General features: G+C 42.9%; 2 protein-coding genes across 2 annotated transcripts in view; one reads left to right on the top strand and one right to left on the bottom strand.

Moving 5' to 3' along the window:
* Positions 1–26,641, top strand: part of LOC143766330 (uncharacterized) — a 1,024,462-nt gene that overhangs the window by 152,119 nt on the left and 845,702 nt on the right. The gene's annotated exons all lie outside the window — the stretch shown is intronic.
* LOC143766377 (uncharacterized) overlaps positions 1–26,641 on the bottom strand; it is a 55,212-nt gene that overhangs the window by 27,135 nt on the left and 1,436 nt on the right. Inside the window, exon 6 of the mRNA XM_077254024.1 lies at positions 15,948–16,704. Coding sequence (XP_077110139.1) covers positions 15,948–16,704 — 757 coding nt within the window. The remainder of the gene's footprint in view (positions 1–15,947; positions 16,705–26,641) is intronic.

Genomic DNA, 26,641 nt, shown 5'->3' with positions numbered 1-26,641 from the left:
CTCCGACGACTATTGTGCCCCAGTCACATATTGGGAAGACTAGGTGATAGTGTCGTTTTTAGTGTTATGTATAGATCTTGCATTATTACAGTCTATGCCATCTTTGTGGTGTATTCTGTGTCTCTGTTGCTACTGCTACAATTTTTTGAAATGTGGAGACTCCAAGTTGAGTCTCAATCTTGTGGGTTGCCCGTGTAAGTAGGTCTCCCAGACAGGCAGGGCCTGCACTTACTTTCGGCCAACTACCTGTGTTACTTTCCTTACATTTTTCTACCAATATTACTGTATGAAACTGATGTTTGTGCATCCGAGTGTGGCTGGAATAAAAAAAAATGGAGGTGTTGCATGAAGTGTGAGGTCTCCCAGCTAAGAAGGCTTAGACCGCTTCATTAACCTCTTTGAGGTGAAGCCTGTTTTCACCTTCCTGACCAGGCCAATTTGTACAATTCTGACCACTGTCAATTTATGAGGTAATAACTCTGGAACGCTTAAATGAATCCTGGTGATTCTGAGACTTTTTTCATGACATATTGTACTTTATCATAGTGGTAGAATTTATTTGATATGACTTGCGTTTATTTTATGAAAAAAAATGGATATTTGGAAAAATTTCACAATTTTCAAACTTTTAATTTTTATGCCCTTAAATCAGAGTCATATTGCACAAAATAGTTAATAAATAACATTTCCCACATGTCTACTTTGCATCAGCACAATTTTATTAACATCATTTTTGTTGTTGTTAGGAAGTTATAAGGGTTAAATTTGACCAGCAGTTTATCATTTTTACCAAAAAATTTTCAAAACCATTTTTTTAGGGACCACCTCACACAGTGATTTTGAGGGGCCTATATGATAGAAAATACCCAAACATGATACAATTCTAAAAACTGCACTCCTCAAGGTACTCAAAACCACATTCAAGAAGTTTATTAACCCTTCAGATGCGTCACAGGAATTTTTGGAATGTGGAAGGAAAAAATAAACATTTACTTTTCTTTCACAAAAAATTTCCTTTAGACCTAATTTTTTACTTTCGCAAGGGTAGGGGTATGTGCACACGTTGCAGATTTGCCTGTGGAATTTTCTGCGTGGATTCCTTTTCCTCTCTTAGCAGAAAACGCAGTTGAATATCCGTGCGGATTTGATGCGTTTTGTCATGCGTTTTTGATGCATTTTTTTTCATGTGGATTTGTATGCGTTTTTGCAAGCTAAAGAAAGATATATTATTAAAAAAAAAAAAAATTGTGATGTCATTTCCTTGTCCAACCTTTTCTGTTACATACTCCATTGAAGAATGTTTATACACACAGATAGGAATAGATTTAGCGTGCACTCGGTCTCGTTATAAACAAGGTGCTGGTGTAACGGACCTAGTGGCCCCAATATGGAATAATTTTAATTCACTTCACACTCTTTTGGATTATCATGCCAAAATAGCTTACATTTTATTAACACAATCTGGGAGCGCAACAGAATGCTGCAGTGGAAGCGATATATACAAAAAACGTTTTGGCTCCACCGGAGCCTTTATCACACAATCGCTGGAAAAATAAAAAGAAACATATAAATAAACAATTAAAGAATCATATTTAGTTATGCAGAAAAGAAAAAAGAAAGTCATCCTGCTGATATATTTGTACAATAATGAATGGATCACAGCATGTAGAGCACATGTTTAATGAAGAATTTACATATTTACATTGAATAGACTGTCAAAAGGACTGGTAACAAATGAGGCAAAATGAGAAGCAAATAGAGGTGAGTGATTACCTTATTCCAGTGCCAGACAAGAGAAGGCCTGGCTGAGTCAGCGTGTGTGTGTCCATCGCTCCTGGTGAGCGTTTTAATGCCCTTGTGTGACCCTGGACCGGAAGTGAGCTGTCCGGACCGGAAGTGACGTTGCACAGTTGATCTGTGTACACTGCGCAGGCGCGGCCGTTGCTAGGGCAGCTAAAGGCTTGGCAGCGTATGTCCATGCAATGGTAGTGGCTGTGTGTGCGTCCCTGCATTAGAGAAGTAGCGCTAGCATACTATATAGGAGTGGTAACATTACGTGGGTAAAATATACTGTAAGTCACTAGATCTTAGTATAAGTATAGCCAGTATGCCCGGGCTATTGGTAAGTATATAAATGGGCACATTATGCAAGGCAACTGTAGCTAGTGATATTGGAGAGAAATAACATAAAAGGGGGGGTAAAATAAGTGTTATAAATAGAAAAAGTACAAAAAAATAAAAAAATGATAATAAATGCAAAATTAGAGTCAGGGGGTAGGGTGAACTCACCTATGGTCACTGTTTTGAATTCTGCTTTTGGGTTCCCTCCGGTGGTAGTAGGTGGTAATGCAGTTGTCCCTGGGTTGCAGTCCTGGTCAGGTGTGTCTGCTGATTGCAGTTCTGACTGGGGTATTTAGGTGTGCAGGATTCATTAGTCCTTGCCAGTTGTCAATTGTTGTTGGGAGGTGTTGGACCTCTGCCTGGTTTCTCCTGCCTTTCTGCCAAATCAGCAAAGATAAGTGTCTGGTTTTTTTTTCTGTGGCATACATGCTGTGTGCTTCACAATTCAGTGCTATTCTTTGTGTTTTCTTGTCCAGCTTAGATTGTGTCAGTATTTTCTCAGTCTTGTTGGATTCTCTGGAGTGGCAGATATACATTCCATGTCTTTAGTTAGATTGTGGAACTTTTTGTATTATCTGCTGTGGATATTTTTGGAAGGGTTTTAATACTGACCGCCTAGTGATCTGTCCTATCCTTTCCTATTTAGCTAGTGTGGCCTCTTTTGCTAAATCCTGTTTTCTACCTGCGTGTGTCTTTTCTTCTCCTACTCACAGTCATTATTCGTGGGGGGCTGCCTATCGTTTGGGGGTCTGCTCTGAGGCAAGGTAGCATTCCTATTTCCATCTATAGGGGTATTTAGTCCTCCGGCTGTGTCGAGGTGTCTAGGGTTTGTTAGGCACACCCCACGGCTACTTCTAGTTGCGGTGTTAGTTCAGGATTTGCGGTCAGTACAGGTTCCACCGACTCCAGAGAAAGTTTCATGCGGCTCCAAGGTCACCAGATCATAACAGGTCACAGTAATTTAGCGGGTCTGTAAAAAAACAAAGAAAACGTTAATAAATGCTCAAAGTTGCCAATCTATCTCTCTGTTGAGACCCTTGGGGGCCAAAGTGTCCAATTTATGAATCCAATAGGTTTCACGTGATTTAAGCAGTTTAATATGGAACATGCTCGATGACCTGGAACTTAAGTTGGGCTACTGAGTGTCTAAATCTCGTGAAATGGTCAGGTAATGGCAGCCAGATTTTGCCACATCTAATGGTGGACTTATGGCTAGCTATTCGGTCCTTAATGTGCTGTGGGGTCTCAGCCACGTAAAGGAGTCCACAGGGACATTTCACCAGATATATCACAAAATTGGAGTCACATGAATTGAAACCGTGTATTGGAAATTATTTACCAGTCCTGGGATGGGTTATGTTGTCCAATTTAGTGATATCAGAGCAGGCTGCACAGTTTAGACAAGGAAAGGTACCATTTTGTCGAGTAGCAAGTAGCCTTTGTGTGGTGGTAGAGCGTGCGCTGCCTACGTCAGCTCTCACAAGCTTGTCCTTGATGTTGGGTGGTCTTTTAGTACATATTATTGTTGGCACGTTAAAGGAATCAATATTAGGGTAGGCCCATGCCAGAAGAGGCCAATGTTTCCTAATGATGGAATAAACCTTACGCATCAGCGGATCGAATGTATGTACAAATGGAATTCTCTCCCTAGGATGTATACAAGGGGGAGAAGACGGGGGTGCTAAGGCACGTGCCTTTTCATTATTAAGAAGTCTCACTGGGTAACACCTTTCTTGAAATTTATGAGTCATAGTGTCTAGTCTGTTATTAAGAGTTCTAAAGTCAGAGATGATACGTGTAACTCTCTTGAACTGGGAAAGCGGTAAACTGTTTTTGATGGCTTTAGGATGACAACTTGTGTAGTGCAAGAGACTATTGCAGCCTGTAGGTTTACAATATATTTCTGTTGAAAGGCATCCATTGGTGTCTTTAAGAACTCTTGTGTCTAAGAAAGGTACAGATTCAGTACTATAGTGAATGGTGAACCAAAGTTCAGGGAGAATAGAGTTAAGATGGGAATAAAAAGTCTGTAAAGAATCAGATCTGACCATCCAGATAAAAAAGATATCATCTATGTATCGAAGGTATCCTGAGACATACTGTAAAAATAAATCATTGCAAAATACGTGAATGACTTCAAAGTAATTCATAAAGGCATTAGCATAGGCAGGCGCTATGTTCGAACCCATTGCTGTACCGCACTTCTGAATGTAGAAGGTATCCTCATACATGAAATAATTTTCATAGAGTACCAGGTCAAGGAGATCAAGACAGAATTGAACAGAGTCATTAGACATGTTTGATAAGTTCAGTAGGTGTCTCGTAGCTTGAATCCCTTTGTCATGTTTAATTGAGGTGTAGAGACTATTGATGTCTAAAGTGACCAGAGTGCTGTCTGGAGGTACTGTACCAAGTTGCTTAATAATCTCCAAAAAGTGCCCAGTATCGAGGAGAAAAGACCTAGTTGATTTGACCAATGGTGTTAGGATTTTTCTTAGAAAAATAGAGAGAGGGGACAAAACAGAATCCGTAGAGGCCACAATTGGTCTGCCAGGGGGATTGTGGAGTGATTTGTGAATTTTGGGTAGCACATAAAAAACTGGTGTGATGAGGGATGAGGATTAACAAGAAAAGTTGCTGTTTTTTGGTCAATAATATGATGGGTGAGGTATGTATCTACAACATTACGAATCTTGTTGCTAATGCTAGCAACAGGTTCCCTAGGTATGATGTCATAGGTGTCAGTGTCTGACATTTGGCGGGTTATCTCCTTCATGTATTGTGTGCGGTTCATCACCATAATTGCCCCCCCTTTGTCCGCAGGTTTTGTAATGATCGTTTTATTGTTATGAAGAGATGAGAGGGCCTGCTACTGGTGCGAAAGGGTGCTCACCTCATGGTCCACCAAAGATATGAAGGTCTCAGTGGCGTGATGGGTGCGTGGAGGACAGAAATTGCTCCAATTGTAAAGGCCAAAAGCTGAAATAGAGAGTTCAGGTACTGGATCAACCCCGAAGGGCGATACTGAATCCCTAGTGGAGGTTGAGACCAAGCCAAAATGAGTTTTTAGCCTGATAGTCAGGTAAAACCATTCAAGATCCTTTTTTAACTGGAAAGAGTCCCAGGTTGGAGTAGGGCAAAAGGAAAGTCCTTTATGTAGAACTGAAAGTTCCACAGGGGAGAGGAGATGGTCCGATCTATTGATTACCAGTGATGACAGAAAAACGACTGGCACATCCAAACTAGTGTGAATAGGTGAATACCAGGAGCAGCTACCTCCATACACAAATATACAAAAAAGGTTGCACTCTATCATGCCAAAGCATGTCTAATATGAAATACATGAAATGTGAATAGCAAAATGGCTTTTGAACATTAGGAAAATATTTGAGAGACGCTTTGCACAGAATTTGATTTAATCAAATAGTGTGAGCCCATCAACCATTGTCAAGGTGGTCTCATTAAACTGATGGGTCCCTGACCTCCTTGTCCAAATGTGAACACTTACCGAAGGCCAATGTCTGTATGCCTGGGTGAATGTGGACACTTCTGTCAGCAAAGCCTACATATGGGTTGGCCGGAACCAATTGTGATAGGTGTAATTAAAAACCACATGGTGATGGGAGGAGTGCTCAGTCAGTAAGCTAACATAGAAATGACAGAAAAACGACTGGCACATCCAAACTAGTGTGAATAGGTGCATACCAGGAGCAGCTACCTCCATACACAAATATACAAAAAAGGTTGCACTCTATCGTGCCAAAGCATGTCTAATATGAAATACATGAAATATGAATAGCAAAATGGCTTTTGAACATTAGGAAAATATTTCAGACACTTTGCAGAATTTGATTTAATCAAATAGTGTGAGCCCATCAACCATCGTCAAGGTGGTCTCATTAAACTGATGGGTCCCTGACCTCCCTGTCCAAATGTGAACACTTACCGAAGGCCAATGTCTGTATGCCTGGGTGAATGTGGACACCTCTGTCAGCAAAGCCTACATATGGGTTGGCCGGAACCAAGTGTGAAAGGTGTAATTAAAAACCACATTGATTACCAGGTTTGAGGTCTCCCTTGTGACCGTGTGGTCATCCTTTCTCCTTGATCGCCTTGTGGGTCTGTGTTTTCGTGTCCTCCCCTGCGGCCCTTTGATAAAAAACAGTAACGGCCAGAAGTTGTTGAGTCACTCTCTGATCTGAAGGACCCATATCTGCGTGGGTTTCGGGGTCGGCACCAGGAATTTGTAGGAGCGGAGGAGTCGGTCCATTTGTATACTCGATTATTAGAGTAATCCGTTGGAATTTTACTCTCCTGTAGTGTTTTTTGATGGTCCGACAAGGCCTTGACCGTCCTTGTCTACTCAGAAGAGGAGAGAGTGGTTGAGAGTTGTGCCTCAATAGCCTGAATTTTCTGTTTTGTCTCAGTTATGGCTTTTTGGAGATATTCCACAGTCAAAATTATAATATCAAGAGAACATTTATTAAGGATTTTTTTGTATTTATTACAGTATTCTGGATCATTGGAGAAGAGGGTAGGGCAAAGATTACTCCTAAGCCCCCTGGGAATCTTATTCTGCCTGTGATATTCCGCTAATGTTGTACAATGGAGATCGTAGGAAATTAATCTACGTTTCTCCTTTTCAAAATCCCTAGTCCTCAGTTTGTGTACTGGGGTCTTAAGGAACTCATTTGAACCAGTCACTTGGGACAGTATATTGGAACTGGTAGCCAAATCGGAAGCAAAAGGGTCACCAGGTGGTCGCAGGGTGGATTTTTGGCATGTTGTCAGAGCTCAAGTTGCAGTTCAAGTGAAGGTCTGTGGTGCTGAGTTTCTTTTTATACACACACACTAATTAACCGATCATTTACTGAGCACAGGTGAGGATGTAAACTAGGATTTTGTGCATTATATGACCAGGCGACAACACTTTTGTCTTGCCAAAATCTGACCATTCTGTGTTCAATATTTCTGCATTGATGCCAATTTATTTCCTTAACCTAAACCACATTTCGGAGGGTTTCAGCTTTCAAAAGAATAATTTATTCAACCAATGGATTAATTTAATGTCAGGTTATAAGCTTTTGTTTACATAACATGGATAAGCGACCTAACTTCTGTCAGGGAGTGTAGATAGATAATACCAAGCTCGATGTTTAGTAATAAACATAATAAAATGTTACATAAAGAGTTAAATAATGACACACACTCACACACACACACACAAAATCTGAGTTAGGCCGGGGTCAGACTAGTGTATGGCATCCGATTCGAGAGCATCAGATGCAATATGCTAATGACTCTCCGCTCCTGCTTTGCCGGGAGCCAAGTGTCAAGCATCTGTGCTGAATTTCTCCATCTCCTCCATTGCCGAGGTCAGCGTATATCCCACATCACTCGGATGATATCCCAGTGATGTGTGTTGTCTCACTTGCACCCATAGGCTTATATGGGTGCGAGTGAGCTGAGACTCGGCCAAGTGTCGGTAATAATTGCAGCATGCTGTAATTTCACTCGCACTTTGAAAACGGTCAAGCAAAAAAAACAGTGATGTGAGCCGCCCCATAGATGAATACTGGTCCGAGTGCTATGTGATGTTTTATTGCATAGCACTCGTCCATATTTATTGGTAGTGTGACCCCGGCCTTAGGCTGGAGTCACACTTGCGAGAAAGTTGCACCTCAATACCTGGAACTGCCACCAGCACTCGGACCGGAACGTTCAACTCCATAGAAATAGATGCAGCCGCACACTCCGGTCCCGAGTGCCGGCGGCAGTACCGGGTATTGAGGTGCAAGACTCATGCGAGTCATGTGACTCCGGCCTTAAACGCAATATGTTTAATTTAAAAAAAAAATGGAAAAAAAAGCCAGCGACTGGGGGTCGATGTTTATAGCCTGGGAAGGGGGTAAGACACCTATCCATTACTAATCCTATAGTTGTTACATGGTAGATAAAGACACAGCCAGAATAAAGTCTTTATTATACTCCTAATTCCTGCGACGCCCTCGATCTTCTGCAAAAAAAATAAACCAACACAAATACTCCCTGTTCTGATGTAATCCATTTAATAATGAGTGTCCCACGATGATCTCCTGTGTAGAGCTGTCACATCAGGAGATGTGACCGCTCTACAGGGGCTCAGATGATACACTATGGGAGTATTATCTACAGTCAGTGTTACATCGGAGTTTGTGCTCTCACTTTACGGCACTACAGCTGCGTGAGAATTTTCTCATGTAGCGGTGCTGCAAGTGACTGGACAAACTCCGGTAACCTCTAGGCGGCTAAGTGATACAGTGCGGGAGGATACCTCCTGTCACTGTACACCGGAGCCCTTGTAGAGCGGTCACAACTCCCGATGTGACAGCTCTACACAGGAGATCGTAGTGGGACACTCATTATTAAATGGATTTTTTCGGAACACGGAGTATACTGTTGGTTTATTATTTTATTTTTTTGCAGGCGATCGAGGAGTTGGGGATTAGCTGTTTGGGGAGTATGTACTGTAGGTGTATATGTGTGTACTGTATGTGTATATGTGTGTACTGTATGTGTACACTCACCGGCCACTTTATTAGGTACACCATGCTAGTAACGGGTTGGACCCCCTTTCGCCTTCAGAACTGCCTCAATTCTTCGTGGCATAGATTCAACAAGGTGCTGGAAGCATTCCTCAGAGATTTTGGTCCATATTGACATGATGGCATCACACAGTTGCCGCAGATTTGTCGGCTGCACATCCCAAAGATGCTCCATACAAGGCAGGATGGATCCATGCTTTCATGTTGTTTACGCCAAATTCTGACCCTACCATCCGAATGTCGCAGCAGAAATCGAGACTCATCAGACCAAGCAACGTTTTTCCAATCTTCTACTGTCCAATTTCGATGAGCTTGTACAAATTGTAGCCTCAGTTTCCTGTTCTTAGCTGAAAGGAGTGGTACCCGGTGTGGTCTTCTGCTGCTGTAGCCCATCTGCCTCAAAGTTCGACGCACTGTGCGTTCAGAGATGCTCTTAGGCCTACCTTGGTTGTAACGGGTGGCGATTTGAGTCACTGTTGCCTTTCTATCAGCTCGAACCAGTCTGCCCATTCTCCTCTGACCTCTGGCATCAACAAGGCATTTCCGCCCACAGAACTGCCGCTCACTGGATTTTTTTTCTTTTTCGGACCATTCTCTGTAAACCCTAGAGATGGTTGTGCGTGAAAATCCCAGTAGATCAGCAGTTTCTGAAATACTCAGACCAGCCCTTCTGGCACCAACAACCATGCCACGTTCAAAGGCACTCAAATCACCTTTCTTCCCCATACTGATGCTCGGTTTGAACTGCAGGAGATTGTCTTGACCATGTCTACATGCCTAAATGCACTGAGTTGCCGCCATGTGATTGGCTGATTAGAAATTAAGTGTTAACAAGAAGTTGGACAGGTGTACCTAATAAAGTGGCCAGTGAGTGTATATGTATGTACTGTATGTGTACATAGCCCACACACAGACTCTGCCCACACTCTTCCTCCTCTCTATCTGCAGCGTTTTTCACACGCACATCCGCAGCAAATCCAAAACTCTTTTTATACCTGCAGTTTTGCTGCGGATTTGACTGAACTCTATGGAAGTCAATGGGTGCAGAAACACTGCAGATCCACAAAAAGAATTGACATGCTGCGGAAAATAAACCTCTGTGAATCCGCACGGATTTTTCCACAGCATGTGCACATCAATTCTGGATTTCCCATTGATTGACATTGGTTGTGCACTACAATGTGGATTTGATGCAATTCCGAGTTTTCAAAAACCGTTGTGGATCCGCATCAAAATCCGCAACGTATGCACATAGCCTAACAGGAGAAAGTGGACCATATATTTTGCTATGCAATTTCTCCTGAGTATACCGATACCCTATATGTGGTAGAAATCTACTGTTTGGGCACATGGCAGGGCTCAGAAGGGAAGGAGCACCATTTGACTTTTTGAATGTAAAATATGCTGGAATAGTAAGTGGTTGCCATGTCGAATTTGGAGAGCCCCTGATGTGCCTAAACAGTGGAAACCCCCAACAAGTGACACCATTTTGGAAACTAGACCCCTTAAGGAACTTACAGTATATACTCGTGTATAAGTCAAGATATTCAGCACTTTTTTTGTGCCCCCCCTCGGCTTATACATGAGTTAATTGTCCAGAACACTGGCGCGGGGGAGGGGGAGAGACGGAGCAGTGGTAGTAGCTGGCGGCTGTGGCACAGTGACAGCTGCAGCCGCCAGCTAATAAAAGACATGATGCTCACCCTCCGTCGCTGCATCTCCGTTGTCCTGGCAGCTCTCCTCTCCTGTGCTGAGCAGTCACGTGGTACCGCTCATTAACGTAATGAATATGTATGCGTCTCCACTCCCATAGGCGTGGAGCGCATGTTCATTACCTTAATGAGCGGTACCACGTGACCACTCTCCACAGGAGGGAGCTGCCGGCGCCAGGACAATGAAGATGCAGGATTGGAGGTGCAGCAACGGCGCGAGGAGGGTATGATGGCGGGCTGGGAGGGGGGATGTGAGACATGCATACAACGATGGGATTGGGTGAGCCGAGCCATGTGGGACCGGGGGAACTGAGCTGTGCGGACCTGGGGAGCCATGCATACAACAGGGGGAGCCACACATACCAGGACAGGATGGGGGAACCACATACCAGGACAGGGGGAACCACATACCAGGACTTGATGGTGGGGAGCCACATACCAGGACAGGACAGGGGGAGCCATGCATAGCAGGACAGGAATGAGGGGACAATGCATAGCCAGCTTATACTCGGGTCAATAAGCTTACCCAGTCGGGTTATACTTGAGTATATACGGTATCTAGATGTGTATTGAGCACTTTGAACCCACAGGTTCTTCATAGAAGTTTATAACGTAGAGCCGTGGAAATAAAAAAAAATAAAAAAAAAATAAAAATCACATTTTTCCCAAATAAATCTTTTTAGCTCAAAATTTTGCATTTACATAAGGGTTAAAGGAGAAATTGTGCCATACAGTTTGTTCTGCAATTTCTCCTGAGTACACGGATACCCAATATGTGGGGGAAAAAAACTGTTTGGGTGCACGGCAGGGCTTGGAATGGAAGGAGCGCCATTTGACATTTGGAATGCAAAATTTGATGGAATAATTAGCTGACACCATGTCACATTTGAAGAGCCCCTGATGTGCCTAAACAGTGGAAACCCCCCACAAGGGACACCATTTTGGAAATGAGACACCTTAGGGAACTTATCTGGATGTGTACTTAGCACGTTAAACCCCCAGGTGCTTCACAGAAGTTTATAAAGTTAAGCCATGAAAATAAAAATAAAAGAAAAATCTTTTTTAGCTATGAATTTTGTATTTTCACAAGGGCAAAAGGAGAAAATGGACCCCAAAGTTTGTTGTGCATTTTCTCCTGAGTTCATCGATACCTCATATGTGGTCGACAACTACTTCTGAGGCACAGTGCAATGCTCAGAAAGGAAGTAGCGCCATATTACAGTGCAGATTTTGCTGCACTTGTTTCAGGATGCCATGTTACATTGACAGAGCCCCCAAGTGCTAGAAAAGCAGAATCCCACCTTGTGACCCCATTTTGCAAATTATATCCCTTTGGGAATTTATTTAAAGGTGTAGTGACAGTTTTGACTCCATGGGTGCTTTTCAGAAACAAGCAGTAGTGGATGTTGCTGACTGAAAATTTCAAACTACAGTTGTAGTGATTAGTACGCTGTAGAGACCAATACGTTATGTGCCCAGCCCATGCTTCTGGAGACATGCACTGGTAAATTAGGTGATATCTCATCATTACAGAAGTGCCAAACATGTGGGTGCTATATGTGGTTTAGACACACTGAGGCTCAGACAGGAGGGGGGGGGGGGGGCATTTGGACTTGAGAGCACAGAATTTGCTGAATTTCTTCTTTTGGGGGGCAATTTTGCTTTTCCAGAGCCTTTGTGCTACAAGTAGCATGGAAGCCCCCTATATTTCCGTTAACAGATGGCAGACCTGAGTAGGGACTTGCTTTTTTTGTGGATTGAGTTGAAGCTTTTATTGGGAACATTTACATAACATTTGGGATCTCATTTATCCGGTGCTCTACGCTGAGCATTTACTTTGAGGTTTCCATCTAAATCTCTGAGTGCCATGATTCAGGTGAAACCCAGACGGATCCATTCACTATAATGCGGCAGCAGAGTTACTCTGGACTCCGTCTAGCCTCTGTTCAGTGGTGTCTTTCTTTTCACAAGTGCACAAACTGTGGCTGACAGCACCTTCATGCACTCCTAAAAAGACGGACACAGTCGGATCACAGGTCCTATGGCATCCACAGTGCGTCCATCTGCCTCATTATAGGGAATCTTCCAGAGGAGGTTCCATCTGAATCAAGTATTAGGAGATTTACACAGAAACCCAGGTGTAAGCACTCAACGCAGAGAGCAGGATAAATGTGCGCTGAGCCTTACTGCGATCTTTGGGAGGCAGAATTAAAAAATCAACAGCATGTGAAGAATTGGTTTTATTTATTTTTTACTCTGGGACACCACTGTATAGTATCAGATCACTGATCTGATACTCTGCATTGCCGAGTATCACATCAGCATCCGACAGGCAGGGAAGGAGGCATGTCAACGCCTGCTCTCAGAAGCTCTCACAAGCCACCTTCCCTGCAGGATCCTGAAGGATCGCGTGGCCATTTTTGGGGCCGGGGTCTCCATGGAGACCATCAGAATAACACAATCACATTACGTTGTTCTGTTGGGAACACTCAGGGAGCCCCTTTCCTGTGTGCGATTTCCTCGATGTTGCTGTCATTATTGACAGCGGCATCAAATGGGTTAAACGCCTGTGATCGGTGCTAGCACCGATTGTGGGCATTGCTGTGGGGTGTCAGCTCTCACACAGAGCTGACACTCGTACCCGATTGCCACAGCGCTCAGCTCCCACAAAGCAGTATATGTATAGTGCATGTCAGGAAGGGGTTATATAGGACCAAATATGTCTCAAGGTATATACAGTGGCTTGCAAAAGTGTTCACCTCGCTTGGCTATTTTCCTATTCTGTTACATTACAACATGTGTTTAAATATTTTTGTAATCCAACTTGTGTTTCATGTATCAGCATTAAATTGTCTAAGTTGGTGCAGTTAGAAAAACATAGGCATAAATTAAATTTATGAGATCGAATAACTAAAAATTGGCATTTGCATATGTATTCACCCCTTATGTTATGAAACCCCTAAACATTTCTGGTGCAAAAAATTTCCTTCATACGTCACATGCTAGTTACAGGAAGTCCACCTGTGTGCAATCTGAGTATCACATGGTTGTCAGCATATACACTTTACCTTTTCTGAAAGGTCACAGAGGGTGCAACACCATTAAGCAAGAGGCACCACTAACCACACAACACCATGAAGACCAATGTGATCTCCAAACAAGTCAGGAATAAAGTTGTTGGTAAGTACAAGTTAGGGTCAGGTTATAAAAAAGTATCCCAATCTCTGATTATCTCCCGGAGCACCATCAAATCCATTATCATCAAATGGAGAGAACATAGTACCGCAACAAACCTACCAAAAAAGTGCAGCCCACCAAAACTCTCAGCCTGGGCAAGAAGAGCATTAATCAGAGGTGGCACAGAGACCAAAGGTAACCATAAAGGAACTGCAGAGTTCCCAAGCAGAGACTGGAGTATCTGTCCATATGACCACTGTGAGGGGTTGACAAGCTTAGCTGCTCCTCGAGGTAGACTCAGGCACATGGGTGGTTAAAGTCTCTCTGTGTTTTATTGCCTCATAAACCAAAAAACAAAATGGTAACAGAAAAAATCATCCTGTCTGGCTCAAATGAAAATAAACAGTTTGTACACTGTCCAGCCCAGGTCCTCTGGGACAACACATAAGGCAGCTTTCGCATGAGCTAGCAATCCGGAGACTTGCTTTCCTCCACACACATAGAGGAAAAAAAACTGGCTGGACATTTAACTCCCCTCCAGCCACATCCTGGAGGTGGAGATATGGTGGGTAGGCGTCCCACCCATCTCTGACCTACCCACCATGAAAGCTATGCCCATATAGCAACTGGATTGCTCTCAGCACATATCACGCTGGAGAAAACACTTATGGCTTTCACATCACACAGGAAAGCAATCTTTGTGACTCAAATCTCCCTTCACGTATGACACCAGTGACCCTGTCACACCACAATAAGTCAACACTCCATAGAGGTGGCCTTTATGGAAGAGTGGGCATAAAAAAGCCTTTACTTACACACAAGAATGGTGAGGCTCATTTTGAGTTTGCCAAAAGACATGTGGGAAACTTCCAAAATGTATAGAGGAAGGTGCTGTGGTCAAATTAGACAAAAATTTAACTTTTTGACCACCATAGTAAACACTAACCAACACAGCTCATCATCACCCCAAGAACACCATCCCCATAATGAAACATGGTGTTGACAGCATGAAGATTGCTGCTTTCCAGAGGAAACCATCTCACTTGAAGGAGCTGGAGCAGTTTTGCCTTGAGGAATGAGCAAAAATCCCAGTGGCAAGATGTGGAACGCTTATAGAGACTTATCCAAATCGACTTGAAGCTGTAATTGCAGCAAAAGGAGGCTATACAATGTACTGACTTTACGGAGGTGAATAGTTATGCACACTGAAGTTTTAAGGTATTTTGTCATGTTTTTAATGCTTCATAATAGAAAGAAAATCAAATGTTCACAGTTATAGGCATGTTCTTTACATGAACTGATGCAAACCTTCAAGTAAAAAGACAGTGACATTCCAGTTTGAGAGGTAGCAAAACATGAAAAATGCCAAGGAGGAAAATACTTTCGCAAGACACTGTATAATGAAAAGGGTATAGTACTCATCCCATCGAACGCATGCTCTCCTTTCACCGTGGACTTAATACTACTCAACAACGGTGTGACAATACTGTCCCTCGTGATGGAGCCATGATGTCTTGGGTGTGTGGATATCTTGGCTGAATCTCTGTCTTTGTATATGGAGGTATCTTTCCTTTTTATAGTTAAATGTCCTTCAAACCAGCATTCTCAGGTAAGGCTTCTTTCACACTTCCGTCTTCCAAATCTGCACAGGATCTGTCAAGACGTTGAAATGACGGATCCTGTGCAGATTGTGGAAAACGTGTGCACTGGGCCCGTCTTTCTGACGGACCCGTCGAGCCTATGTGCACCTGTTGTGTATGTGTCTTCGCAGCGGTTTTCCGCTGCGAAAACACATACACAACACAAACAAGGTTAAAAAAATCGCAGTATTCTCACCTACCGGCGTTCCCGCGCAGCATCACCGATGTTCCCGGCAGCTAGCGTTACTTCCTAGTAATACATTGCAAAATCTCACATGACCGCCAGGAACGCGAGTGCCGACAACCCCGAAACGACGTGGGTTCGAAAGGGGAGTATGAGTGTTTTTATTTTAACGAGGACAAACATGAGGAATGACAAGGTGTTTACTTAGTAGTGGACAACAACTTTAAGAAAATACAATTTTCGGTTAAAACATTTCCAAAGTTCTGAAAATGAAAAAGGCTTCTCTCCTATGTGAATTCTTTGGTGTATAACAAGATTCTATTTCTGGTTAAAACATTACCCACATTCTGAACAGGAATAATTCTTCTCTGTTGTGTGAGTCCTCTGGTGACTAAGAAGATTTGCTTTAATCACAAAACATTTCCCACATTCTGAACATGAAAAAGGCTTCTCCCCTGTGTGAGTTCTCTGGTGTATAACAAGATTCCATTTCTGCTTAAAATATTTCCCACATTGTGAACAGTAAAACGGCTTCTCCCCTGTGTGGGTTCTCTGGTGCTTAACCAAATCTGACTTTTGGTTAAAACATTTCCCACATTCTGAACAGGAAAAAGGCTTCTCCCCTGTGTGAGTTCTCTGATGTGTAACAAGATTCCATTTTTGGTTAAAATACTTCCCACATTCTGAACAGGAAAAAGGCTTCTCCCCTGTGTGGGTTCTCTGGTGCTTAAGCAAATCTGATTTCTGTATAAAACCTTTCCCACATTCTGAACAGGAAAAAGGCTTCTCACCTGTGTGGGTTCTCTGGTGCTTAACCAAATATGATTTCTGTGTAAAATATTTCCCACATTCTGAACAAGAAAATGGCTTCTCCCCTGTGTGACTTCTCTGGTGTCTAACAAGATCTGATTTCTGGTTGAAACATTTCCCACACTTGGAACAAGGAAATCTTTTCTCTGCTGCATGAATGTTTTGTTGTTTATGAAAAGACTTTTCAAGGTAAAAACTATTTCCATATTCTGAACATGAAAATGGCTTCTTTGCTTTAGAAGTAATTTGTTTTTTAATTCTTATTGTGTGACTTTGATTTTCCTTAGCTGTCGGTAGTGAATCATAAGACGAGACCTTTTTCATAGGTTCAGATGACAGATCTTTGCTGTGGAGGGATGATAGTATATCAGAAGTAATGGCATTCACTTCAGTTGTATCCTGTGAGACCCAGAGATCATCTGATTTAAAAGTTGAAGATGTCAACTGTCCCTCCGATATCCTGGTACAGCCATCTGCTAAGAATAAAACCAATTTTAGTTTAATAAAATATCCTTGAATTTTATATTTTTCAACATTTCTAGTTAAACTGTCCATAAAAATGGCAAGTTATGTAAAAGTATTGAATTATTCTCAAAGACAATTACAGTTCACAGTCTAATAGAAAACCTCATAGGATGAACCAGTGAAGCGTGGTGTTCAACTGTTTGTTTGTTCCTTCTGACTCCCAAAGATGGAACAAAAGCCACCAAAAAAGGTTATGTAGGAGAAACTATACCAATAAAAACTTCGACTCATCTTATAAAAAAACAAGTCTCCACTCCCACTCAGGTCCATCATCTGTGAATGGAAAAACAGAGGTTTCCATATTATTAGTGGCGCAAAGGCTGTTGAAGAGCAACATGGCTTTCATAAACAAATCCAGTGAGAAGAACCCACTTAATTTAAGGTGTGTGTTTATCTCCTGGAGCACAATCTGGGCACTATATATTCAGTAGCAAAATTGCATATTTGTAATTTTTACTCTTCAACATCCACTGTGTGTCAATTTTAGGAAAATGTCTGCAGAGTCAAAATAGTCATTACTTCAAAAGATTAATTAATTGAGGGATATCATTTCCAAAATGTAGTCACTTTATGGGGATTTCTACTGGTCTAGTTTTCTGCCTTTTTGTCATATTAAGGCTTCTGCAAATGGTGTGTCCCATCTCCTCTGAGATCTGTTCCTGCAACATCTACTTCTGTCACCAATAGCCGCCTTATTCAATCTGCAGGCTGCACTGGTGATGGAAGAGACGTCGGAACCAGAAGCTCTGGCTGGTGCAAGCTCTATCCAGCCACTAAGATTAGGGTGACTGGGACCAGTAGTTCCGTCCAGTCTGGCAGAATGGGTGTGTGCTGTCCAGCTAAAGTAATTTGCTTCCTGCTTCAGCCAATTGGAAAGCACCACAACCTTCTAAAGCTCAAAGCATATAGCCAGAACCTGTCAGATACAGCCTTGTTCTTCTCTGGCTCAGTCCTCTGTGCTCAGTTCCCGGCTTGTGTTGTTGTTTCCTGTTGTAACCCTGGCCTATTTACTGACTACTTTTGTGTCTTCTGATTTTGTATTTTCTCTGTTCTCCTTTTTCTGACTCGGCTATCTGACTATTTTTCTTGCCATCTCACACCACTGAACAGCTAGAAATACCATGGTCCAAGCCTATGGGTCTCTTTTTAAGTCCAGATCCATGTATACGGGTTAAAGGATAAAGCAATCCATGGGATCTGGAAAACGGAGAAGAAAGTGTCAAGCCTGTTCGTGGTGGCCATTTTTTTGAGCTACCAGGTGACCATGGTCAATGCCCCCAATTGTTTGTGTCTGCAAACAATTAAAGCAAGATCGGCACTAAAATAGCTAAATGCCGCTCCTTCCCTTCTTAACCCTGCCATGTGACCTGACAGTAGCGTACAACCGTATATAGGGGATTGTCGGATTCAAGAGAAATTGGAAAATAATTTCTAAGGTCCATTTGTTTCCTTTGTGAAGATTTCCAAAGTTATCATTACATAAAGTGATACACATCAAATTTGGGCCCTGATTAGGAACACAAAACTGACTGCGGGAAGTGGTTAAATTAGAATATTTTGGACACTACAAATAATAGTTTGATACACTAGGAGAGGGTAGAGCTGGTTGTGCGGCGGTTCAGTAGGTTCAGGATCACTGCAGGCTGTAGGCTTGTCGGAAGAGGTGAGTCTTCGGGTTCTTTTTGAAAGTTTCTATGGTAGGCGAGAGTCTGATGTGCTGGGGTAGAAAGTTCAAGAGTGTGGGGGAAGCACGGGAGAAGTCTTGGATGCGGTTGTGGGAAGAAGAGATGAGAGGGCAGTAGAGAAGGAGGATTATGCAGTAATCTGAATTCCTTAGGATCAAACACATAATGGAATTTATGATGTGGAGTGAATCCATGAAACCAGGGCTCGAGCTATGGTAATACATCTCCTGCAGGCGTGAATAAATGTATATTACAGCCATCAGTCAACCACATTTTAAAGATATATCATGGCACAGGTGTAATTTTTTAATGCAGATTATCACAATCCTGTCTGATGTCGATTTTAAAAGAAATTGAAAACTAAGGATAAATGGGAAACTCTGTTGTTATTTTACAGAGATTCACACTTGGCCTCACTGCACATTCAATGTTGTTGATCATAAAAGCAAAGTTTGGCCAAAGACTGGACCTGGTGTTGTAGGGACCATATGAGCACATTCATCAACACAGAAGAGAGAGAAGGTAGATTCATCCAATAAGATATCAGGGTTCTTGGAAGACAACACCATCTTTACCCTCCGCTTTCTCTTAGAGGCCCATCATAACATTTTTCTTCAAGTAATTTTCTAACTTGTCAGCACATTCTACATACACTGTCATTATATTTTGTAGTTTTCAGACCTTGGTAGATAAGGGTCAGCATCTTCTAATTCCAGGGGATAGGTGGATCTCCAGGTTGTAAGGTCTATAGAAAAGGGCTTTCAATGCCCAAAGTCATTTGAACAGTTTTGGGTAGAAGAGAATGTTGTGGTCTTGACTAGAGATGAGCGAGAACTAAAATACTCGCTGCTTGAACCGAGCAATTCCTAATACTCGAATGCTCGTTTTGAGTAACGAGTATAATGGGAATCAATGGAAAATCAGATCTTTTTTCCGGCAGATCCTACAAAAAGGTCTGGGGGGCAGTAAAAATGTTTAAATGGATGGGAAAAGTGCTGAATGGAAAGAGAACAGCATGGGGAAGACATATAGAAGCATCTTTGACTCCCAGATAGCTGCTGAGAACAATTGTGTCATACTGGTACTCCAATTTAAGGAGTGACAATTAAACATTCAAAACCGACAAATTGCACTTTACCTGAAAAATGATGTTAAGAAATGATTTTCACTGTATAAAAACTTGTATATGAGGCCAAATATAAAAAGGATTTAAAAATATAATTTAAGTAAACCAAAATTGTTTTTTTTGTTAAAAAATAGGAAATTTCAGTTTCATTTATGAAGGAAGCAAGAACTGCCAAAAATAAAGAACTCAGATACACCCTATATTAGGCATAAAGGAGGGCCTCATACACATTCTGTTTAAATTGTCATGTATTGATACTCCCAGACACATAAAGGCTAAGTACTTTTGAGGGTTATATGCCAGGGAAATGTACTTCAGACTAGAGATGAGCGAACTTGTTCAGAAAGTGTTCACCAATCTCAAATTCGGAACGAATTTGGATTAAGGTTCGCTTTCACGAGCATTTTTACTCAAAGTCGGAAAAATTCGATCACAGTTCGGTAAATAATCGTGTTTCCACGACTGCTTTTGTTATTACTTTGACTAGGATACTGGTGCTGTATGACACGCAGGACGGACATGTTTGATGTGGAGAGGTGGTGTGGAGAGGTTAGAGGAGCGGCGTCCTCGTTCCCTCCTCCCCCCTTAACTTTATGTGTGTTGACTCTGGCAGCCAATCAGGACGAAGAAACCATCCACAACATCATAACACAAGGTCTTCTGTGACTGTCTGCCGAAGTCACATGTCCCTGGCCATATAAAAACGAACATCTTGTTTTGCTGGTGTCAATTTCTCAGTGTCACAGTACATAGGAGCCGCTCCTGATAGTACTGCAAGTGAACTTGTCAATTAGCTAAATAGGATCCTGTCCTGAGTGAAGTTGATCTTCAAGCATCTAACTAGATTTTGCAAAAATTGTGAGGCTCCATTTGCTAATCCAAATCGTTTGTGATAAAACTGTGCTTCAGAGACAAATCAGAAGGCCGGATTTCCACTTAAAAACTGTTAGGTATAACAGTGTGGTTCATGTACACTATCTAAGAAAAGAAATAGTGATTGTTCATTTACTGACAGGTGACTCACAGCTGGGGGCCTAAGCTTGTGAAACAGCCAGTTACAAGAGGTGGAAGGTTACATACAACATGAGTTGGAAAAAGGGAGATTGCGGTGGAACGGGGAATAGGGTTGTTGTTGGAAGTGTATGTGGGTTAGGTGTTGACCACCGGGGTTGCAGGTGATCCTGGTGAGACTCAGATACCAAAAGATGTGGACTGTCTTGTGGTTTCAGGGCAAGAAGAGGAGGAGAGTGACTCTCAAGGTGAGGAGTGTGAGAACAGACAGTATGAAGATGAGGTTGTAGATCCCACTTGGTGTGAAACCAGAGGTATGCAGCTGATTAGCTCAGCAGAGATGGGGGAGAAGAAAGACAAGGAGGATTCCCATACAGACAAGAAGCGATGCAACCATGACAAGCACTGCATCCTCAGCATTAACTCTGGCTGTGGCCAGCACCAGTCATGGATGTGCAGTTCACAGGGGCGCAAGGGTTGCCTGGCCTGGACCTTTTTTGAGACAGCAAAGGATGACCCAACTCACGTTATCTGCCAAATTTACAAAATAAAACTCAGTAGAGGCAAAAATTGCAACAATTTGACAACGACATGCATGAACCGGCATATGAGCTATCAATGTTCCTTAGTGTGGGAATCTCATTGCGCTAAAATGCGGACTATCACTGGTCGTCTAATAAACTACTACTGCTACTTCTTCCTCTTCTGTCACCGTGCCAAGTCTTCTCACACAGGTCTCCGGCCGCAGAAACCCCACGTGTTTACAAATTATAGTTGGGGTCAGCTGTTACGGAAGTGGTTATGACTGCTGTTTTTGTGTCACCTAGCACAACATGTTTGTCAATACACCACCTGCACCTCACTCACATGCCAGCAGTTTTTCCTGTTCTCCATACTACACCCTCTCTCAGTACAGCAACCACCCCTCTGTCCCACAGTTTTGGTCACATAAAACAATGTTTCCTCCTACACATGCCAAAGCTAAGAGATTGAACTCCATCTCCAATGTATTGGCCACGGAAATGCTGCCTTTCCGCCTGGTGGATACAGACAGTTTCCGAAAGTTAATGGCCGTCGCGGTCCCCCAGTACCAGTTGCCCAGTCACCATAACTTCTCAAATAAATCTGTGCCTGCGCTACACCAGCATGTTGCCGACAACATCTCCCAACATCTCCCATTCCCTGAAAAAATCTATGGAGGAGCAAACATTGGCAGGGACGTTACATCTCACTGACTGGGCGCTGGGTGGCACTGCTGGCTGTGGGGGCAGGTGGTCAAGGGGCTGCTCCACAAGTCTTTGAATCCCCAAGGCTTGCAGGACAACCCTCTGTATCTTACAGTTTCTCCACTGCTTCTGCCTCCTCCACCTGTGCCTTCAACTCCTCCCTTAAATCAGACGCGCATTCCAACAGCACAGAAAGAATCCCCACCACCACCGTACTGCACAGCCAAGGCCCTCCACAATCAGGCAGTGTTTAAACTAATATGCCTTGGAGAGTGCAGTCACATAGCTCAAGAGTTGTGGACTGCTTGCCAGCTGTTTTAGAGCAATGGCTGTCTCCACTGAACCTGGAGCCAGGGAAGGTAATGGGCGATGACTATGCAAACCTGGTGGCAGCCCTACGCCGGAGCAACCTCACACACGTGCCTTGCATGGCTCACGCCCTAAATTTCTGGTTGTACAACAATTTCTCTGCCCCTATCCCAGCCTGGATGCGCTGCTGCAGTAAGCACGGTTGCTGTGTTCTCACTTCCACCTAGCGCACCCCGCAGTTCATCAACTTGCATTGCTACAGAGGTTTTTCAGTCTACTGGTTAACCGTTTGATTTGCAATGTTCAGGCACAGTGGAATTCCACTCTGCACATGTTGCAGCAACTGTGGCAGCAGTGATGAGCCCTGGTGCAGTATGTCTTTTTGTACAGCACTGGCCAATGCGGATCACACATGCGGAGTGGGCACAGATGAAGGACCACTGCACCTTTCTGAACAGTTTTGAAATTGCAACTAAGATGGTTAGTGTGAGGAACTGGCCACGGACTAAAGACTATAGAACCAATGCCCATAGAGTGGAGTCCACTACTTTACGGGATGAAGACTTTTCCAGCACAGAGAACCGGTTGCATCGATATTGTTGTGTTTTATTAGAGATTTTATTCCTGTGTTTTATTAGTAATTTGCTTGCTCTTCAGTTTAGCCTCAGGAATCAATGTTTCTATTCAGTGACTGCAAGCACAGGAGGATGTGCTAGATGGATTTTATAATAATAATTTTATTTCTATAGCGCCGACATATTCCGCAGCACTTTACATTTTACATGGGACTTGTACATACAATAGACATTACAGCATAACAATAAGCACATAGATCAAAACAGATACCAAGAGGAATGATGGCAAGCTTACAATCTATGAGGAAAAGGGGAGACAGAAAAGGTGGATGGTAACAAATGCAATTGTGAACCTAAGGTCTGACAGGAGATTGCTAAAAGTAAATGTAAAGCATGTACTTCTATCAATCTCACCAGTGTTTCAAAGTCTCAAATCTTTGTGCTCATACCCCTAGGCCCATCGTGTGAATGGGGATAGTAGAACCAGGGGAACCGTCACCACAGGGGTCTCACATGCAGTCCAAGGGGATAGGGCTCAGCCTGAGTGAGACAGCCCCACCAATGCACAGTTAGCTTTGGGAGGGTAGTGTTTCCAGAGGGCCGGGCTCAATTCCTCGAGGCGGCTTGGGGTATTGAGGACTGATGAGAAAATGTTGTTATTGTTTCTGGAGGGGTATTCATGAGCTAGGGTCATGATATCCATTGTCTGAAGGAACACAGGCTGTGACTGCACAGTATACTTGCTGGAGATACCAAATGCTGTGGGCCAACCAAAAGTTGGGAGATAGTAGGTATCGCCTGGTATGGGGGCAGTGGAACTACTTATCTCAGATTTTGTGGACTGTGGATATTGTATTTTGGTCATCAACCAGGATTTGCTTTATAACCGTGAACGTAAGAAATAAAGTGAGCTGCATCATTAACCTGCCTTGATAATTATTACAACCCACAACCTCAGATCTTCACAATTAGGGGCAGAAGCCATCAGCATCACTATTCGGTCATCTACATACTGGAGCACACTTTGAATAGTCTGTGTGAGGAGGTGCTGGTCCCAGAGGAAGAGGTAGAAGCAGAGAAGGATGCGGAAGAGATAACAATATCTAAAATTTCTGGACTGTCGTCGCACAGCCGGGTGCCATGGCAAGGTGGCTTAGAGCGATCAAGGGGGGCTCATGGTACCAGACAAACTGTTAGTGAAGGTGCTTGAGCCAAGGAACAAATGGAAAAGGAAGAGGACGAGGTGATTGATGTGCAATAGTCAAGAAGAGGATGAAGAGCATAATGATCCCCTCTCTATTGTCCAGTTGGTGGGAAGGGATGAAAGAAGCAACCTTAAGTGTTACCCCTCTACCAACACACCATGGGCTTGGACCTCATGGAAGCACCCGACACATGAGCGCCTTCTTGCTGCACTATCTTCAACATAATGACCCTATTCTTATGGTTAGGAATAGTGCTGACTACTGGATTGCCACTCTGTTAGATCTACAGTACAAGAGTAAATTTAGCCAGATACTCCTCACCCCCCTCGAATGGGATGTGCGCATGCTGGAGTATGGAAACATACTTATGGTCAATCTTAAGAGTGGTTTCCCCCAAGAAATCAGTGCGGCATACAGTGTGCATCGCAGTTCTAGACGTCCAACTCCGGGAACGTCAAGGCGTCATCACAAAAACATTAGCAGCAGAGCGTAAGTGGCATAAGCAATTTCTGTGAGTCATTTCACACAATTTTAATGTTTTAGACCAGCACTTGCACTAGCACAACAGAGTACAAGTCTGACACGTTGTGAAAGACTGGAGAGGATGGTGCTGGAGTATGTGGAGCTCAATATCAATGCCATCAGGGGGGATTTGGACCCTTTTGCATTTTGGTTTTCAAAAATGGAAGCGTGGCCTGAGCTTGCCTGTCACGCCCTGGAGTTTTTCTCATGCCTGACAGCCAGCGTTCTCTCAGAACGTGTCTTCAGAGCTGCTGGTAGAGTCCTGACAGGTAAGCGCATCCGGCTGTCTCTTGAAAGTGTAGCCCGCCTAATGTTCATCAAAATTAACTAGCAATGGATCTCTAATGATTTTTGCACCCCAGATGCAGACTAGGTGATGGTGTTGTTTTTAGTGTCATGCATTGATCTCGCGTTATTGCAGTCTGTGCCATCTTTGTTGTGGCTTCTGTGCCTGCTGTTGCTACTGCTGCTGATGGTAGAAACTATTATCTGAAATATGTAGACTCCAAGTTGGTTCTCCATCTGGTTTGTTGCCTGTAGTGGAAGGGGTGTCAGAGGGCCACTATGCTATTCCTACTCTGTGGAAATTGATGCCACTTTAGTGGTGTGTGGATTTTTTGAAATGTGGAGAATCCAAGTTAGGTCTCCTGCATGTGTGCTGCCTGTAGAAGTAGGGCCGCCAGAAGGGAGGCCTGCACTTACATTCACTCAACTACCTGACTTACTATCCTTACATTTTTCTACCATTAGTACTCGATGAAACTTATGTCTGTGTCATCTGAGTGTGGCTGTGGAAACAAAAGAGTTGCTACATGATGTATCAGGGCTCCTAGCTAAGAAGGCTTACACCGCTCCCTCAACCACCAAGTCCTCATTAAAACTTCAATCCCAATCTGTAAACACTGGGCCAGACCCCAATACCTCATGCATGGCCCGTGGCTGACTACTTCTGTGCCATTATAAAAGGTTCTACTGTGGGTCAACAAACTGTGTTACTTTCCTTACTTTTTTTTCTACCAATAGTACTGTATGAAAATTGATGTTTGTGGTACCTGAGTGTGGCTGGAATGAAAAAAAATAAGGAGCTGTTGCATGAGATATCAAGGCTCCTAGCTAAGAAGGATTACACCACTCCCTTAATCATAAGGTCCTCATTGAAACTTCAATTCACAGCTGTAAATGCTGGGCTAAACCCCGATACCTCATGCATCGTCCATTGCTGACTGCCGCTGTGCCATTTGCAAATTTCTACAGTGGATCAATTTATGCCACTTTTCATGGCATCTGTCCCTAATTTTAGCTTTTTGGGAAATTTTTTGTCACTCCTTAAGGTGTTGGGTATATGTTTGATTTGGCCTCCCTTTCAATCTAATGGGGCTTGGGTACGTTTGTCAAACTGTTCGGCAAACGTCTAAATGTTCGGTGAATCGAAACGAATCTTGAAAGGTTCGCTCATCTTTACTCCAGACCAGAAAATAGTCTATAAGTGAGCAATATAATACCAACACATTTTTGAACAAGTTTTTTGAGGGTTATACAGCTCTGGCAAAAATTAAGAGACCATTGCAAAATGTTCAGATTGTCTGATTTTTCTCGTGCAGTGCACAACGCTAGTGTGAAAGTAGCCTAAACGGCGTAGCGAGAAAAAAATTCCTAACGCCAGAATTACATTTTTTGGGTCGCCGCGACATTGCATTAAAATGCAATAATGGGCGATCAAACGAAAGTATCTGCACAAAAGTGGTATCATTAAAAACGTCAGCTTGGCACGCAATTTTTTTAATTTTTTTTTTTTTTTTTTTTTTTTAGCAAAGTTTGGAATTTTTTTTCACTACTTAGATGAAAAGGAACCTAGACATGTTTGGTGTCTATAAACTCGTAATGACCTGGAGAATCATAATGGCAGGTCAGTTTTAGCATTTAGTGAACCCGGCAAAAAAAGCCAAACAAAAAACAAGTGTGGGATTGCACTTTTTTTTGCAATTTCACCACAATTGGAATTTTTTTCCTGTTTTTTTAGTACAAGTCATGGTAAAACCAATGGTGATGTTAAAAAGTACAACTTGTCCCGCAAAAAACAAGCCCACACATGGCCATATTGACGGAAAAATACAAAAGTTATGGCTCTGGGAAGGAGGGGAGCGAAAAACGAAAACGCAAAAATGAAAAAGGGCTGCGGCGTGAAGGGGTTAACCCAGGAAAATGTCTCAACGATTTGTTTGTAACACA

Source organism: Ranitomeya variabilis, chromosome 4 (genome assembly GCF_051348905.1).
Source record: "Ranitomeya variabilis isolate aRanVar5 chromosome 4, aRanVar5.hap1, whole genome shotgun sequence".
Classification (NCBI taxonomy): Eukaryota; Metazoa; Chordata; class Amphibia; order Anura; family Dendrobatidae; genus Ranitomeya; species Ranitomeya variabilis.
Note: the sequence above shows the minus strand (reverse complement) of the source record. Positions and strands in the feature narration are given on the sequence as shown.